Raw genomic sequence first — 17939 nt, forward strand, 5'->3', positions numbered from 1 at the left:
CTGAAGTGGCAGGGAAGGGGGTTTAAACAAGCAGGGGATGGGGGCCTGGCAGAGGCTCCCTGAGGTAGAGCCAGGCTGCGGTCCCATGCAGCCAGGGAGGGACTCCCCAGCTCAGCCTGCAAGCCCCTAGCTGGGGGTGGCCACACCATCCCCCTTGCTTGGGGGGGGGGGTGCAAAACCCTGTCAGGAACTGCCCCCCACCACGAGTGGCAGACAGAAACCTGGCAGGGGCTGCCCCCTCCAGGCATACTGGGGCTGGGGTCCCATGTGGGCCAGGGAAGAGGGTTTAAAAAAACTCCCTCCCCCTAGCCTCAGCATGCTGGTCCCAGGCTGGTGCCTGGTCAAGCCCCTTACGCTCAAGAAGGGAAGGGGAAAAAGCCCTGAAGAGCTTCTCTCATCCCTTCCCGTTGGCAGTGGCTGGAAAGCATGCTCTAGCACCCCCTAACTTCTGGCCTGAGCTACTGCAGTCATGTGGCTGCATTTCTGGAATCAGAAGTGAATGTCTGTTCACTTGCTTCTCGGTTCAATCTATGCAGTTTAGACTAACCTGCAAAGATTGAATCGATTCAGCTTCTGCCATTTGACTGTCTGTACTTAGTCTTATAGACAGAATATGTTCAGGTAGGATTTTCACACCCTAGCCTCACCTTCATAAAGCAAGATTATAGAAGCTGTTGAGAAACTTGAATAAAGGAAAAGTTATAAGTATTTTAGACAGGAAAATAATCTCACAATTTTACTCTAAAAACAAACAAACAAACAAACAAAACCACCTAAAGACCTCAAATGTGCCATATTGTACTGAGGCCACAATCATTCTGTAAAATAGTGACTGTGCTATAATGGGGAATGAGAAAGAAGAGTAGTCCCTCTGGGACTACTGGTAGCTAGTTTAGTAACATGCTATAACATGTTAAAGAAACAAAACATGATCTCTAAAGATTTGCTGAATCAAGGGATTAATAAATACTGTATGTGAAATGCACTACTTTAATGCCTTACTTTTACAGAAGACACAGATTCATCCTAGTGACTGACAGAGAACTAGATCTTAAATCAATATAAATTATGAGAAGACTAATTAAAAAAAGAAAAGAAAACCTCAGAAAATTAAGGTCAACTTTGTAAGCTATGAAAGCAATGCTTTAAGGGCAAACTAAAATGTAATTACAGTATCTAGAAAACATCCTGTAGAAGAGAGTGCATTTTAGATTATAATTAATCCCATGAAAAACCACACAACTAGAAAGGCAAAAAGTCAAGGTTCAACATAAATGTAATATGCTTGTATTTTATTGATCTTTTTTGCTACTCAAGGTTTTGATTTTTTGCTATTATTTCAAACTCAGAAAGAACTGCAGAAAAAAAATTAAGGACAAGGCATGGTACAATTTAACTGCTGGACAAATGCCAAGGTCTCACAACTACATACAGTAAAAGGAATTTTCTTTGCTAGAAACAAATTTTAAATAGATAACATTTGTGAATATGGAACGTGGGAGCATTCCATCTTTGGCTTGTAAAGCATGACCACCATTATTGGTGAAAAGAAAAATCCAAATGCCTCGTGTCTGTGAAACATGAGAACAGCCCCTTTGGCCCTACCTTTTTGACTGCTCCATTGTAATAAATGATGGTATTGATGGTAACTCCTGGCAGACTAGCTTATGGCCTTCAAAAGGAAGTAACAGCTTCAAGTAGATCACTTTCAACAGATACTGAAACACTACTGGATGTAATAAATGCACATAGAAAAACAAAATACTCCCAAATTAAGTTAACAAAGACCCCTTGGTAGACTTTACATTTTTCGTGCAATTAAGATGTTAAATTTTTGAAGTGCCACATGCACAAGAGATTAATGGCACATTAGACTATCAGACCAGCCACCAAGAAGTTCCACATTTAGTGTGGAACATTTTTGTGGTTGTTTTGAATCGCACCATAATCTGCATGGGCAGCATGTCCAAAGGACTGTGGTTCTTAAGTCGGAGGTTGCCAGTAGTTGGCAATGGATAGCCTCTATTTGATCTCGGGTTTGTAATGACCCAGGACTTTTATTAACATGATGCCAGTCTCCACATGTGCCAGCAAATTTGAAAGGGCAATGGAAAGCACAGAATTGAGGGTGTGCGGGGGTCCCCATGCCATGCTCCCTGCTTTGCAGGCCATGGGTTAGATCTTATCCTGATCCCAAAAGTTGCATGCATCTTACTATATATACACAGCATGGCATAAGACACAATTATTGTCCAGCTCTTAGGTTGCACTTATTTTTTGACTACAGAAAAATAACAGAGCAATTCTTCTGTTGCAAAAACTTCAGAAAGATCACAGCAGTTCAGGATATTTTTGCTACTATGGATTCCTATTTGAAACCCCTAGGTTTATCTTGTGAATCATGCTTGCGCACCTAGCAGTGCTAACATCATGCCACAACTCTTGAAAAGATCTCAAGGCACTCCAGGGTGCTGTGACTCCCTAGTTGAAAAAAAGGTCAGAACAGTGATTCTCAACATCTGGTAAAGTCACAGTCCTGGAGCTTATGGATTCATTTGACCCACTGAAGCCAGTTAACCATATGCAGTCTCACTTCATTTACAATGAAATACACCAATAGTTTCATACACTGAAAAGCCACTCACATTTCATGTAAAGCTGTGTATCTGAAATAGTTACCCACCCAAGAGTTTCAATCCTACAGTTTTCATTCAAGTCTCCAATTGATTTTTTTTTTTTTTTTTTTTTTTTAAACACAAATAACTGAATGGAAGTTTCAGTATCAGTAGCCAGATTACTTACTTCATGATAAGTGTCCTCCAACTCCCCATCATAAATCCAACGGTAAAGAAAATTCAGGACAGGATGGGATACCAAGCCAAGAATGTGCTGCACTAATGATCTCATGTATGGATCTCCAGTTTTAGTATAGGCATGGACAGCTGATGCTAGTTCACCACCTTTTCTTCCTGGAAGGAAGAAAGACAGCAGCATATGAATCAGATAAATATATAAAATACAAAGAAAAGAAGTGAGCATCATACTTCAGAAAAAATACACTTCCTAAGTCAATTACTGATTGTGTGTCTTTTTCCAAGCTTGCTAAATGGCAACATTTAAATCCAGTGAGTATAAGATTTAAAGTTTTATAATAATAAAATATAATAGCAGTAGGATAAGAAAATATCAACATTAAAAAAAAGCATTTACTGTATTCGGCCAAATCCACCAATCTATGTTCTGGATGCTTTATATAGGCTTAGGAGATTCTCAAAGCATTAAGTTAACTTTAGAGTTGCTTAGTTTCACCAGAGAATCATAAAGCAGCTTGACGGTACATTTCAGGTTCCCTTCAGATGTTACCATGCGTCACAGGGTATATGCAAGTTTAACACAATAACATGCCAGATGTTAGAGGAATTTCACCAATGAATATATATGAAAAATGATAAGATTCACCACAAAAATGGCAGGGGACAAATTTAATACCTGGTCAGATAGACTCCGCACAACCCCCCACAGTGGTCTGCTCGACAAGGTGATGGAGGGAGTGAAAGAGAAAGCAGCTGGCTTTCTGGCAGCCTGCTCAGACTTGTTCCCATTGCCACCTAGTGACAACCAGTAACGGTTTTCCACTGGCAAGGGCTACCTGGGTAGGAAATCAGGATGCTCCCTGTTCTCTTGGGCTGAAGGGCACTCCCTCACCCTTGCCAACAAGCAGGCAGCAGGGGCAGAGGCTGATAGAGGCAGCCCATCAGCTCTGCTCCCGAGAGGGTCACTGGGAGCACTGTCATCTTGCCAAGAAGTGACAGGATTGCCCGCAACCCAGGAGCTTTAGAGGGCTGTTTGTGCACTCCCTCTGGCTGGAGAGCATGTCTGCTGTGTTTTAGCTCGGGGGCTTTGAACACATGGCAAATATTTCTGCGCTACAAAAATAACATCTGGAGGCAGTCTCACACCTCCCTTGCCCCTGCTCCAATCCTATAGATCTCCTTTGTTTCTTGCACATTTACATACCCCACATATTCCCTTTTTCCAGTCCTTCATATTCTCCTTCAAGCAGCTTCCCCCTTCCTCTTTTAAATCTGAATAGTTCTAATGCAAAAAGATGCTTTAAAAAGAACAATTCAGGCCGCATGCACTTTTTGTTATTTTAAACAGTTGGGAGTTTCTTTCAGCACAGGCTGCTGCACATTTTACACTGGAGAAACTTATAAACAAGTAGTTTTTCAACATGGCTACCATATCCCATCATTTTCTACAAATGCTGCAGTCATATACTCTTTCAGTTAGAACACTCTCCCTCAAAATGACCACAGCCTCCAATTTTTTCCAAGGACAAGGGAGCTAAGCTCCTTTCAGGAATACTGCATTTCCTCTGTTACCAGGAAAAGTAGAGGAAAACTTTATACCTGTTGAGGATAGTGGGAGATGGCAGCCATTTTGAAAGAGGGTAGTGTTTAGTAGAATTCTCTGTAGTAAAATATTCCTCAGCCTCTGCAGACAGTTATGAAGAACAGGAAAACACTGAAACATTAAAATCCTAAAAAAGAATGTATTTAAATGTACTCTACACAGAAAGATTTCATGAAGTTTGTTAGCTAGGAAGTTTAAAAAAAAAAAAAAATCCAACCTACATTATTTTTTGACAATAAAGAAAAAAGGCTACCCCTTGCAATAACAACAGCCTATATAACATATTAAGCATGTTTTTATTAAAGTATTGTGGAAAAGAACTACAATCTTTTTACAGCCATCTATTTAAAATGCTGAAGATTATATTCTGATGGAACACAATTGCTCTCAAAATTTGCCCGGACAAATACCACCTTTTTACTCATTTCCTAAATCAAGATACTACCAGAAATTCACATTAGTTTAATCTCAAATATAATTATATTGATAAAGAGGACATCTGTGCTTGTCATGCACAATCACTCTTGAATTAAAGACTTAAAATTGTATTTTACACAGACCTTGACAGTGATCAACAAGTGCTGCAAGGGTCTTTAGTCTTATCTTAGGATCGTATGTCCACACTAGAAGACGACGAAGTGTTAAACTGCTCTCTAGTCCCAAATTTACACCCTGGTCATCTTCAAGTTGCAGCTAAACAAATCAAAGTAAAAAAAGACAATGAAAGAACAGAAGACTAAGTAGTTCACAATTTCTCTTTAAATACAGTGTAACAGTGATCAGGAGATACTACGCCAAAACATTAGGATGATACAAAAAGGAAACAGATGTGTATCTAGATGAAAAGGATAGAGCCATATACAAATATAACAGGCCTGATTGAAAAGCTTGGTCAAGAAAATTAGAATAATAATGTTAAAGGGAAAAAAATAATCTGGACAGTGATTAACCGGTAAAGTTTCCATCAAGACAGCAGTAGTTCGATTTTTAACCCAAAAGGACTAAATTCTGCTCACATTTCCTCCATATAATCATAAGGAATAGGTTAAAATAACGATCATTACTACAGTTATAAGGATGGATCTCTGAACACCAAGCTATAGGAAAAAGATATACTTGTATAAAGAAGTTGCTAAAATGTGATTAGTATACATATGAAATATTGTAGCTCTACAGAGTATTACAAATAATTCTATTTCTGAGACCGCCACTACAAATGAAGGCAAAGACGCCGTTGGATCTAATGCGTGATCCACACAATCGTGCCTCCTTGTAAGACTGTGGGATCGCACATTAGGTCTAATTGCACCACATTGCTGGTGCAGGAGGAACTCAATTCTGGGCTCCCTCTGCACTGGCAAGAAGCAAACTCCCATGGCTGGGAGCCCCATTTACTGAGGGGGCTTCCCAGCCACAATGGCCACACACAGCCAGGGCCAAGAGATCTGGCAACTGATAGGGCTTGTGGTCCTGGCTGCACCTCACATGTAGCTGGGACAGAGCGCCACATCAGTTGCAGGATCTCTTGGTCCTGCTGCAGGTGAGGAACTGGACCAAGAGTCCCATGTGGGGTGTGGACTTCAGCCCCCCTTTTCCATCCCCAGCCTTGGGGCCCACATCAGCTGTGATCCCCAAGGCTCAGAGTTTTCACACTAGGCAATGTATACCACTGTGGCTAGAAGCCCTATCAGCTGACAGGGCTACCGGCTACAGGAGAGCCCGTGTTACATGTGCAAATTAAACCTTGATAGCAACCAGCTATAAAGTTAGTACACATTTTCAAAGTCTAACTTTATAACGGATTGGAGCTTTTTATCATGTGATAGCTACTTTGTACATGTAGCTGGTCTTAAGGTAATTGTGCAATTAGCCAGCTAGCTGCACAATAACTTTAGTGAGATGGTCCTCAGTTGCAAATAAAAGTACTTTGCAAACAAAAATTAATATTCAGCTTCCCAGAGCTATCTCATATTAAGTTAGGGTAGAAGCAGACAGAAAAAAAAAAGAGAGTTAAGCTACTTCCTTATTGTTTCCCCAGTCCTGCATTTCAGTTGCAAGACCGTCTTTCCTACTCATATATTACCACAATTGCAATGCAACTCAATATTTGTATTCACCAATTATTTTGAACTTCCCACACCAAAAAGGACTACATAACTTGACTCAAGTCTAGACAGCTAACATCTAAATCTACATGACAGAAAGCAGTCCCCAACCTCCTCAGTTCTCTCTCAAGAGAGAGTCCACTGGCATTTTCTTCATACATTAGAAGAGGCAAAAACAGTCTACTTACTGTAAGTATTTCCTTTTTCTGAGGGCCTCTGAATTCTCACTTTTGGGAAACTATCAAGTAATTACTAAGAGATCTGAAATCGGAGGCTAGGGCAACTTTTCCAAATTTACTTGAGCAGTTGCCCACAAGAGAGATTTGTAGACATTATTCCACAATACTTGAGAAAGTTAACAGCTTTAATGTTACATGGGATGGACCCTCTAGTTTGGCTCAAACAACACTAATTAAACACTAACAGTGCTGGTATACTGGTGATTTTTATAAGGCTTCCTGATTGAAGAGCCAAAACAGTATGTGTAATGAGCTGCAAGAAGTCCAAGCCTTAAGGGTACAGAGGGCTTGTTCCTAGGCATACTCAAAAAAGGAAGAACAGTCAGTCATTGGGCTGTTAAAGAGCTAAAAGCATACCATATTCCATGATGATCAGGAATTCTACACTAACAAGTCAGGAAATAGCTCAGATAATGGAAGAATTGGTCAAGAAAGAAGTGTGTATGCAAGTTGGCCAGACAGCCTGGCAAAGTCAGAGCATAAAGAGTACTGAATCTGCAAAAGTCTAGAATGATTGCAGTGCTAAATAAAACATGTGCTAGTGATGTCTGAACCAGTTAGAACCAACGCTAGTCTTTTCCTCCCACTTTTGACAAGGGATCTGTTCTTCAGTACAGTATATTAAGCCAAAACCAGATGTACCTAGATTGCAGGAGACACCTGTAAATCCAATGCCAAGTATATCTGGTGCTATTTAAGAGGCAGAGATTGTGCTGGAGCAATCATGGACCTGGACAATCAAGCTTTCATGCCCTTCTTTGAGGTCTGAATAGAGGCGAGTGACAGATAAAGGAAGTCTTGGACTTCAGTTCCTAAAAGGGTCAGTCCAAGCCAAATTATCAGTGGCCTTAACACCTAGTACAGAGGGGCCTGTGCTCTCAGACCCTTTCTAGTAGTATTGGCAAAGGATGCGACTGCCTTTTCCTACCATGTTCGGGGTCTGAAACCCCAACAAATTTAACAATGCAATGATGATTAAGCCTTTCCTTGGTACACCAGCCAAACATGTTTTTGATTCTTGTAAAACAGTGAAGCAAGTGGCACTCCTTAAAGGCTTAATATGCTAAAGAGGACATGGTTGGCTGAAGAGACCTAGGGGCTTTATAATAAGGAAAAAAAATTCTAAGAGAGATGTCTATTTAAAAAGTAGAAGTGCAAAAAAAAAAGGTGAATGTTGGGTTTCAAATGGTTTACTAAAAACACACTAGACAAGATATTTCTTATTAGGTTTATATATTGGCTCAGACATAGCCAGAAGATGCTCATGAAACTCAAAAAATGGACTTTGTTTTAGCAGAGATTCTACTGACTGAACATCAGGAGGCCACAAGTCACACATGAGAAAACAGAGGGGGACAGACAGACAGACACCAATGCACACAGAACACTGCTTTCAGATGCAAACTGCACTCTGCTTAGGGCCTGAAATCATTACCTTAATCTGAGCTTTCAAATACATTAAGTATATTCTTTTTTTTTTTTTTTTTTTTTTTTTTAAATTGTGCTTGGTTCTTGTAAACTCACTAAAGTTTGAAAATGGGAGAGGACAATACAAGTTCTTACCACTACCAATTATATATTTATCTGCAATTTTCTACTAAATCTTGCAGTTAGAAGAAAAACATTATTAGAATACAGTTCAATTTACAAGTATTAGCTATTTGGCCAAATGTGAATTTGCTGCGGGGGGAGGGGTGGGGGGTGCAACAGATACTGATAAGTGTCTTAAGTTTAGTCCTTTACTGAACATTTTCTTCTGAACTCAACCCAAAACAAACATTTGTTTACATTAGTTATTTATACCTCTCAGTGCACTTGCAAGACTTAAAGCCAAGTCACATGTCTAAACATTTCTCCATTACATTTTCAAGATGAATAACTAAGTCCTATTTGCTCATGTCAGATCCCATACTTAAATCAACCAGATTCTTCCTTTGGCAATACTGCTTTACCAAAATGGTAGTATTTCAGAACATTATTTATAAAACAAAGATTTATTTATTTATTTATTTATTTTTACCTGGGAATGCAAAACAGACAGAAGTCTGTAATATTCTTTAAGTTCCTGATGTAGAGCTGCACAAAAACTCTGTAGAGTGGGGGTGGGAGAAAGGGAAGGGTGGGGGGGAAAAAAAAGGTCAGAAGGTCAGATGTAATGAATGCTATTCTACATAAAACCAAATATTGAAATATTAAACAAATCAGACTGTGAATATAACTTCTGTGCGGAGTTCATAACCCTGGTCCAAGTAATAATCAGATAGATGGGGAATACAGCATCATCAAGTGATAAAGAACAATAATAAATACAATAATACTGTTCAAATTGGAAGACGCGCTCTTTGGGATTAAGACTGTCATATGCTGTGGTTATACAAGTAATTAGCACAATAGCAACACAGCCAGACTAAGACCTGTAAACATAACCATAATATAAAATGTTACACACCAGGATCATCATATCTACTGTTTGATATTTTTATACATCTTAAAGGCAGTGTATAAATCCTTTGAAAATAATATTCCTTTCTTCAGAGGTTGCTTATTCAAGTTAGTGCCATGCTTCATTATTTGTCACCATAGAAAGACCTTCAAAAGCAACCATAAGTGGTCTGTGAAAGTACAAAAATTCTCCATGATGCTTCATGCCAACTTGGCCTGATCCAAAGCCCAATGAGTTCAATGGATTTGTACTGTAAGAGACAGACTTTGGACCAGACCCAAACAATTACAAATCTGACACTCCGTAAGAACAAAAGCATTACAGACCATTACATTTGCTGACGTGTTTTTAAAGATGTCTATATTGCTGGTGTGAGATCTATAAATAACTCATTGTATGTACTCGCATACCACATGCATCTTTCCCCACACAGATCAGCTCCCCCCCAAAAAAAAAAATTGGGGGGAATGTATTTATTTTGATTCCTATTTGCAGCAGCTGTGACTTTTCTATTCAGGAAGCTGAGGGAGTGAATCGACAGATGTTAAGTTAACAAGCATCTCTGCTTTTTAATGGTCCACTGATTTGTCAGGGGCCCTTAACTAGGCAGGCTAACCTGGGCCAATTGCCTAGTTGGTCATGGGCTAATTGCCTAGTTGGTCACACCTGCCTGAGGACTAGGACTGTCAGCCCTAACCCAGCTAATGATCCACTATTAGGTCTCCTGCTGGGGAGAGCAGACAGCCTAACCATTTAATTCCACTTGTGGCAGCATGCTTCAGGCCAGGCAACAGTTCTTCTGAAGGTCTGCTCCATTAAGCCTCTGATCCTGTACTCCTGCTTGGTTCCGTTTCCAGACTCTGGGTTTTTTTGGAAATTCCCCCCCAATGGAGTAATTCAGACCGACTCTTGGTTCACTCTGACTTCATCTCTGAAACTTTACATAGCCTGCCTTCAGCACTGGCTTCTGACTCCTGAACCTTGATCTGAATTGTGATATGGACTCTGTATTTTCCCCTGGATCTGGTAACTTGGTATCTGATTTCTAATTCCTGCTTCAGCCTGTGCTTTGAACTTTGCCCCTTTCTCTTGCCCTCCTTCTAGTAGGTCATACCCTGCACCACCCAGTCCAAATAACAATCATCAAGCCAACTTTTCTTCTGGAAATTATTTGTTTAGCTATTCCTGGTCTCCTCGTTTCACAGCCCTGCAGACAATTTTTAGCTCTTTTCAAAATCATATATCCATTCACGGAGATCAGTCTTCAGCAACCCCTAGAATTTTAAATTTTTGCTTAAACGAGAGGGATGCCAGCTGAGCAGAAAAATAGGCTGTCCCTGCTCTATGTAGCCATAACTCTGAAGAAGAAAAAAAATTCTCTCTCCTCTCTCAAAAAACAAGACGTGTCTTATTTGGACTGTGGGGCATGTGAGGAAAATGTAGTAACTGTTCAACTAGAAAAAATAAAAGCCAACTGAAAATATTTTTCAAGTATTTTAATAACCTAATTTCTCTCTGGAAGGCACTTGATGCCCAAAGGCTTGTCCAACAGTTTTCACAATTCTACAGCTGACTCAACAAAAAGTATCACAAAGAATCTTTGTGCCTCTTGTACAATCTATATAGAAATGGATATAATTTTTTCTCTTGGTTTTTATCCTGGAAATTTAGCACAACAGGGTACAAAGAATTGTGTTAGTATTTTTTTTTAATGGAATTAAATCCTAATTTTTTTTTTTTTTTTTTTTAAACTGAGGCAGACTTTTTAAATGTTTCTTCAGACAACTGATTAAAACTTTGAAATTTATCTACAAGACTGCTTTGCTAATCAAGATGTCAGTCACTTTATGTTCAATTTCATACTTGACTGCAAATATTGTCAAATTTACATTAGAAAATCCATTACATTAGTTTTTATTTAAAAAATGAATTGCCAAACAAGTTAGTAAGAAGTTTTTCTATTTTACCCTTCTTCAAACCAATAGTCAAAAGGTGGTTGAAAACAAGTGTATAAAAAGGTAAGCTGGAAGAAAAACTATTTCACCTCTATTTCATAATTACTCGCACTGGTATTTCTAACATAAGGAGAAGAAATCCCTATTTCCCTTTATGTACTAAATGGCCTAGGCTCAAAAGTTAGTTCTCCTTATTAGCTTAAGAGAATTTTGCTTAGTTCTGACTTTTAAAAGGAAGTCAAAAAGTGTTCCTCTCTCCAATCGGATTTTGAGCAAGAAAGAAAAATTAAAGAGGGAATAAGTTTATACAGGTCCAACAGAGTCAAGGGGGATGCATGGGCTGAAGCTTTCTTAAAGTTTGGAAACTCCATGACATGTAACCCGTTTTCAATTTCTTCCCACTTGCTTCTTCAGTACAACTTGGTAGCTTTAAAGCACTATTTATTAAGCTGGAGGGCAAAGCTGGGTTTATATAAAAATACCACATGTTTAGAAGTCTAAAAACTTGTATCTTTGGAGGAAGGGGTTCCTAGTAAAAATTTCCAACTTCAGCATTTAAGGTCACAATAACTACCAGGTTCAAAGAAATTAGCTTTGAAAAAGTTCAAAATAGCATTTTAGCACTATTTCCAATTATTTGGAAAAATGGTTTGGGAAATACGCATTAAAAAAAAAAACTTGGCAGTGTAATGCGGTCTACAAAGGGGGAAGTCAAAGGAAAAAGTAGAATTTCTGATCAATAGGGAATTCAAAATACCTACCACCTCAGTTTTATTTTGATGTTTTCTTTGAGAATAGGTGAACATGCAGGGCGAATTATTTTAATACCGATTTACATTTAATTTTATTTCCAAGGATAAGTCATAGAATCCCAAGTAGTGCAGGTAGAAGAAAATAAGAGGTTAGAGTGCAGTATATTTCATATATAGTTATTCCTAGTAAGAGAAAGAAGTTGACAAGTTGAGTCAACAGTATTATATAAAAGGTAGTTCAGGCTTAAAAATGAATTCCTGGGTATTTGAAATAAGACTGAGGCTTTTTTAAGAAAGCAAGCAGAAGCAGCTTTCCATTCATGAATATAGCTGTGTGTTAGGTCCCTAATGCATACATTATATACAAATAAAATGGATTATCTTCACGTGCCACGTTTAGGACACCCGGGCAAGCACAATTATGAAGACAAAACTATATAGATGTATGTGGCTTTCCTCCATCATTTAAAACCTGCATTTGATAGCTGAGAAAACATTTACTGAGGAACTTCATTCTTCCCCACTTTTTAAACTGAAAGATTAAGGCCAAAGACAGTGAAAAAGCATAAGCAGGAAACTACTAAATGGAAGGAATGTAAAAAAATCTCTCTTAAATTATTAGAGGAGGGTGGGGGGGGAAGAGAGTCTAGAAAAACTCTCAATACACACAGACTAAAACATGAAAACCAGTATTAGTCAATTAGAACATAAATATTAATATTTATATAAGTATATATTAACTAAAAATAGTTATTTAGAATAAGAGAGAGAGTCAGAAGGGAACAGAATAAAACAACAGAAAAGTAGAAAGCACCATAAGTGTCTCTACTGACCTCTTAGGAAAAATTAGACTGAAGGGAGGAGCACTTCACTTTCTTTGCAGATTAGGTAGGATGTTATGCCTAGAGGCAGGGACAACAACATTTCTGTCGGCTCAGAAGGGATAATATCCAGTTTTACAGAGGGAGCAAGTGAGAGAAAACGGGAATGCCTTAGCAGTAAGTGTGGTTTTGGGGTATTACAGCAGCTGTGAAGTTACTGCAGACTACAAATCATGGTGATGGAACCTATAAAAACAAAAATTGACATTCTTTTGATGTTGCATTCAAAAGAAGTGGCAGCAGATAACTGATGATTTGCATTTAGTCTCAGATAGTGCACTATTCTTAATATCAATGAACATCAGCATCTGTCACCTTGTCAAGAATATTCCCCCACTTAGTTTTAGGGGAGAAGCAGAGTGAAATATAATTTCTCCCTAACAGTGCAAGCCGTGGCACTAATTAGCCCAGAGATGCTATTGTCCCTCTTAGGCAATGTTTATTTTATTTTTTAAATTACTCTTACATTTAAAATCAAAGAGTCTATGCAGAAAGCAATCCCAATTGAGGATGGAAGGGAAAAGACTGTTTCCTGGTACAAGCAAGAATGAATGCTATTATGATTCAGATGTGAACATTCTTATTCTACACCCAAGAGGTAGACCATGAGCATTTACAAAGTAGCAAGTCAAATGATGCTGAACAACTTCAGATTATGAGTTTTTTTGGTTTTTTGTTGTTTTTTTGTTTTGTTTTTTTTAATAGTCTCCCCACCATTCCAGTATTTCATTTTTAATCTTGGCAGCTCCTAAACAGAACGAAACGAAGTAGTATAAACACCTTTGATTTTTGTAGCCAACATACCTGACCTACTAGTCCAAATGCACGATCCAAGCTCCTCTGGTCTGTATATTTTCTTATTTTATTGTGTAGCCATCCTAATTCTGCAAGCCTGCTTGTAGTATCTCGGAGAGATTTGGACAAGCTCACCTACAAAGTTAGCAGACAGGAGCTTATTAAGTCTTTATTAAAAAATTCTTTAATCCCTACACTACAGTCTCTCTAGTATCTTTGCTTAATATAGAATAAATTACTTCAAGTGTACAGCATTCATTCTTTATCCTGTGTGAGGAAGAAGAGAACTAGGGAGGAGAAGGGAATAGTACTATATTATGTAAAAGGTACACACAAGAGGGTGAACACAAGCAATGTGAATGCTGGCATATAATTTTTTCAGTGACTGACTTGCTAACATTAAAACAGGAAATTCCATTAAAATAGTTTGTAGAGAAAGTTAAACTGCAAAATCCCATCCTGTAGAACTAAATTAAATCCCATGCACAAGGGCAGAGTTAAAGGCATTAGATCCGCAGAACAAATGCTGGTCCCTTGAACTAATCAAGTGGTAGCAATAGAAGGCTGTTATCCTCTATGTGAGCTAACTAGTACTGTTTTAGAACTATTTACTCATAAGAATAATGAAACTCAAAAAGCCAATGTTCTATTCCAGGTCCTGAATGTAATTCTAGTAAATAACTAGAATCACTGTATTCTAGTGATTACCAGTCCTATGCCTCCTGTTTGCATCATTCCCCTCCTGAGCTACCGCCTTCTGTCCAAGCCTGTTTTGCTCTTGAGGGATGTTTTGCCATCCCTCATCCAGTGCCTCCATCCCATCCAATACCTCATCTCTGTATTAGAATGGAGGTGTGAAAACCTCTCTGTAAAAGGAGTAAGACTGCTTTTTTTGTTGTTGCTAACATTATTTTACCCTACTCCTATTTCCTCAAACATCTGAATAGTTCCTGAAGGAAAAAGGTAGGGAGAATTTTTTTTTTCCAGCTGGGAAAATTTCAATCCAAGCAGTTACCATTTGGTAAAAATTGTAAGCAACTGAAAACTGAGTGTTATGCTGAAAATGTTCATGCAGCCTTACCTATAGGTACAGCTGACAGCTCCACCCATAACATTAATAGAAAACATTAAGAATTCCATGCCCTTAGACTTGCACGGGGGGGAAAAAAACAGATAGAGCAATGAATAACTATTCCTACCCCTGAGAAACATGGGATAAAAGGAATGAACAAAGCTAGCAAATACTAACAGCATGTATGCATTCCACGCTGCCCTGAATTCTGATTGAGAACCAATCAGTTAAGGGGCTGCTAAGTATAGCTGACATTTTAACATTGTTTTAATAAAACTATAAATAAACGCTGTTTAGCCTCCTACACACTTGCACCCTCCGACTCCATAAACTGAATATTAGCTACTGTACCTTTCCGTCTACTTTATAACAGTTTTCAGAATTGCACATTTTGATGTTTTTGCCATCTATGCCCTGGAAGACGTACAAAATATCTCTTACAAGATTTGCTTCAGTTATTTCAACAGAGCCTAAAAGAAAAAAATCTAGTTAAGAATATCATACTTGAAAACTTAGAAATAAAATTGTTGAAACCCCTTTGATGTTCATCAAGTTCACCTTGAAGTCTCTCTCTGAGGACCCAGACAGAACCACAGGTTAACTCCCCGTTACTTTGACTGGAGAGTTGAAGTGTGCTTGCTAATGCTTTCTGAACAGTTTCTCTCAACATTCTGCTTTGTCCAAACAGTGTTTATTTTGTGAAGTTAAGATACTCTCTCATATTTATAAAAAGTGACTCTAGTATTGGATGCTGGGTGATCGTTCAGACATTTCCACCTATAAAGCTTTTACACCCCAAGTAAGGAAAGCCCAGAGAAAGATAAAGGGATATTTCTGTGAGATATATAACTGTTCATTCAGAAGAGCCTAAAGTGCTAGAGGCCAGCTTGGTTTTTGGCTCAGACCTCTGAATAGAGGCACGTGGCTCTAAAGTCTCAGCACAGTTATTTACAGAAAGCAATGGCAGTTGTCAACACAGCATTTTCTTCATTTTGAGGGCCTTACAGCACCTGTATTGTGTACAGCCCTACTTAGTACACAAAGATTGAAGGCTTTTCAATCTTTCAGCATAGTCCAAAGTTTCAGGTGCAACAGGATGTGGCTTCTTTGAGATCCTCTCTCTCATTCCTTTCCACTCAAACAGACGCATCAATTTTATAATAAAACATAGATGTACCAACAGAGGCTAAAGGAAACCAGCTGAGTCAATTCTGGATCAACATCTTCATAGCAGTACCTTGGATTTGCACAATAGGAGGTTTATTGGAATGCAACCAATTTTCTTGGCCACCTCAAAGAAATAAAGCTGGCCTGCATCATTGCTTAAACAGCTCCCCAATTTACTTATCCTTTTTTCCTCTTTCAGAACCTAACCCTGTAAAGCATCCAGGTTGTACTGTAATCCTAAAGCCAGGTAAACAACTCTGGAAGTGTGTGTGTGTGCAAATGCACAGGTAATATAATGTAAGCAAGAAAACAAGCTAGTATAATCTTACTGGCTCAATTTAATCTTGCTTCATTCAAGAAATAGACAAGGAAGGTGATTCTTTTAAGTTTTTATTCCAATTAGAACTGCAGTGCCAATACGGCAGTACAAGGCTGAGCTGGACTCTTTTCTTTTGGTGCATCAACAATATTATTAATCAAATTCTCACTGCAAGGCCAAGTTCCATCCTGACTTGTATCTTTAGAACCCCATTTGGCCTATCTGTCATTTACTGGCAACAATGACAAAAACAAAGCACCCAGATACATTTTAAAATCTAGAAGTTTAGCAGGGCTGCCAACTAGAACATCTTCTAGATGTTAACTGGCCATACTATACTTTTCCTCCTTTTGGTAAAGATCAAACACTCCACAGCTGTCAGAGAAACACAGGCACTCAATCTGCTGTTACTTGATTCTGCTCTTCGCAGCAACGGACTTGTTCTCCACTTACAAGAACATAAAGAGAAGAAACAAATCTTGAACAGAATGAAAAACACATTCAAACGAATGCTGACAATTAGTAAAGAGTATAAAAAAAGTCTATAGCCAAATAAAATCTTCTCTTGAATATCTGCTGTTCTCCTACTTTCAAATTTATTCTTTTGGGAAGCTTACTCATACCTGCAATGAAACAAAGTTATTCTGAGAATAAAGAGAAAATAAGCTTTAGTTCTATAAAATACATCTTTAGGCAAATATATGTCTCACCACTTGTGTCCCCTTCTCTCCTTGACCGTGGTACATTGCGAGAAACAGTATTTGGAAGGCCTTTTGAGGTAGAGTTTTGTAAAGAAGGCTGGCTTGCAGTTAGAGTCCATGCAAGACGTGATCCTAACTGTTGACGAAGGCAATCTCCAACTCCTGGAGCTTGATAGGATTGTCTAAAAGGGTAAGAAAAGCAAGAAACTTTAAAAAGCTGAAACTAGTTTCAGGCCACTTTTTAGAACATGTGACCCAACATATCCATAGATTATTTTTTGGGATACATACCATCTAAAACACATGAAAAACTCAAAATGCAGATGGCAAGAATTAACTCTTCTCCTACGGAAGTTTAAGACACTATGGTCTTTATGTTGCACATTGTGCAGAATTTACCATCCCTCTCTTCCCCTCTCACTTACCCAATTACACATTCACTTCCTTGACAAATTTTCTTTTCTCCCCAGATTTGTCAATTTTCAGCCACAAAAGTGATTATAAGAATAAGCTAATGAGTCACAGAACTAGACACTGGAAGCATAATTTATGTTTAGAAAAAAGCACCTTACTGGTTATTTGTTTTCATTACTTTAAAAGGAGTTATTCTGGAAGTCTTCTGGTTGATGGGTGCCCTCCTACTAGGAAGTCAGGATTCAACTGAATACAAAAACTTTAAACTTATAAATATGCTTCTCAGCTAACTGTCTTTTGAGTTGCACATGTATAGCTGAGGTGAAGGATGCAGACCCATGTCTGTTCCAGGAATATTTAAGACTATTTTGGGGAAGAATGGAGAGAGTAGGGAAGAAGAAGAAGAAGGAGAGTTGGAGAAGAGTGCTTGCTCTACCCTTTACAAGACAAGGAAAACTAATATGTACAGCAATTCACACTCACTCTTAACAGTCACATATTGGGTACATCACAACCAACAAAAAAAAAAATTCTACAGGACATAACTGAGGGAAACATAGCTCATTTCTGCATTTCTTTTTTCGGCCTTGCTGAAGAGATCTCCTGTGTAATCAAATGTATTCTTTTACCATCAAGTACACCTCTTAAAAAATTCTCCCTTAAACCTACTTAAATTTATA

The 17939-nt window shown here is 38.4% G+C and overlaps 1 protein-coding gene across 1 annotated transcript in view; it reads right to left on the bottom strand.

The window, feature by feature from the left end:
- Positions 1-17939, bottom strand: part of TUBGCP3 (tubulin gamma complex associated protein 3) — a 67879-nt gene that overhangs the window by 37040 nt on the left and 12900 nt on the right. Inside the window, exons 6-11 of the mRNA XM_014527880.2 lie at positions 16855-17027; positions 15010-15128; positions 13596-13721; positions 8781-8849; positions 4977-5109; positions 2803-2969 (exon numbers count right to left, since the gene is read on the bottom strand). Coding sequence (XP_014383366.1) covers positions 2803-2969; positions 4977-5109; positions 8781-8849; positions 13596-13721; positions 15010-15128; positions 16855-17027 — 787 coding nt within the window. The remainder of the gene's footprint in view (positions 1-2802; positions 2970-4976; positions 5110-8780; positions 8850-13595; positions 13722-15009; positions 15129-16854; positions 17028-17939) is intronic.

Source organism: Alligator sinensis, unplaced genomic scaffold (genome assembly GCF_000455745.1).
Source record: "Alligator sinensis unplaced genomic scaffold, ASM45574v1 scaffold288_1, whole genome shotgun sequence".
Lineage (NCBI taxonomy): Eukaryota > Metazoa > Chordata > Crocodylia > Alligatoridae > Alligator > Alligator sinensis.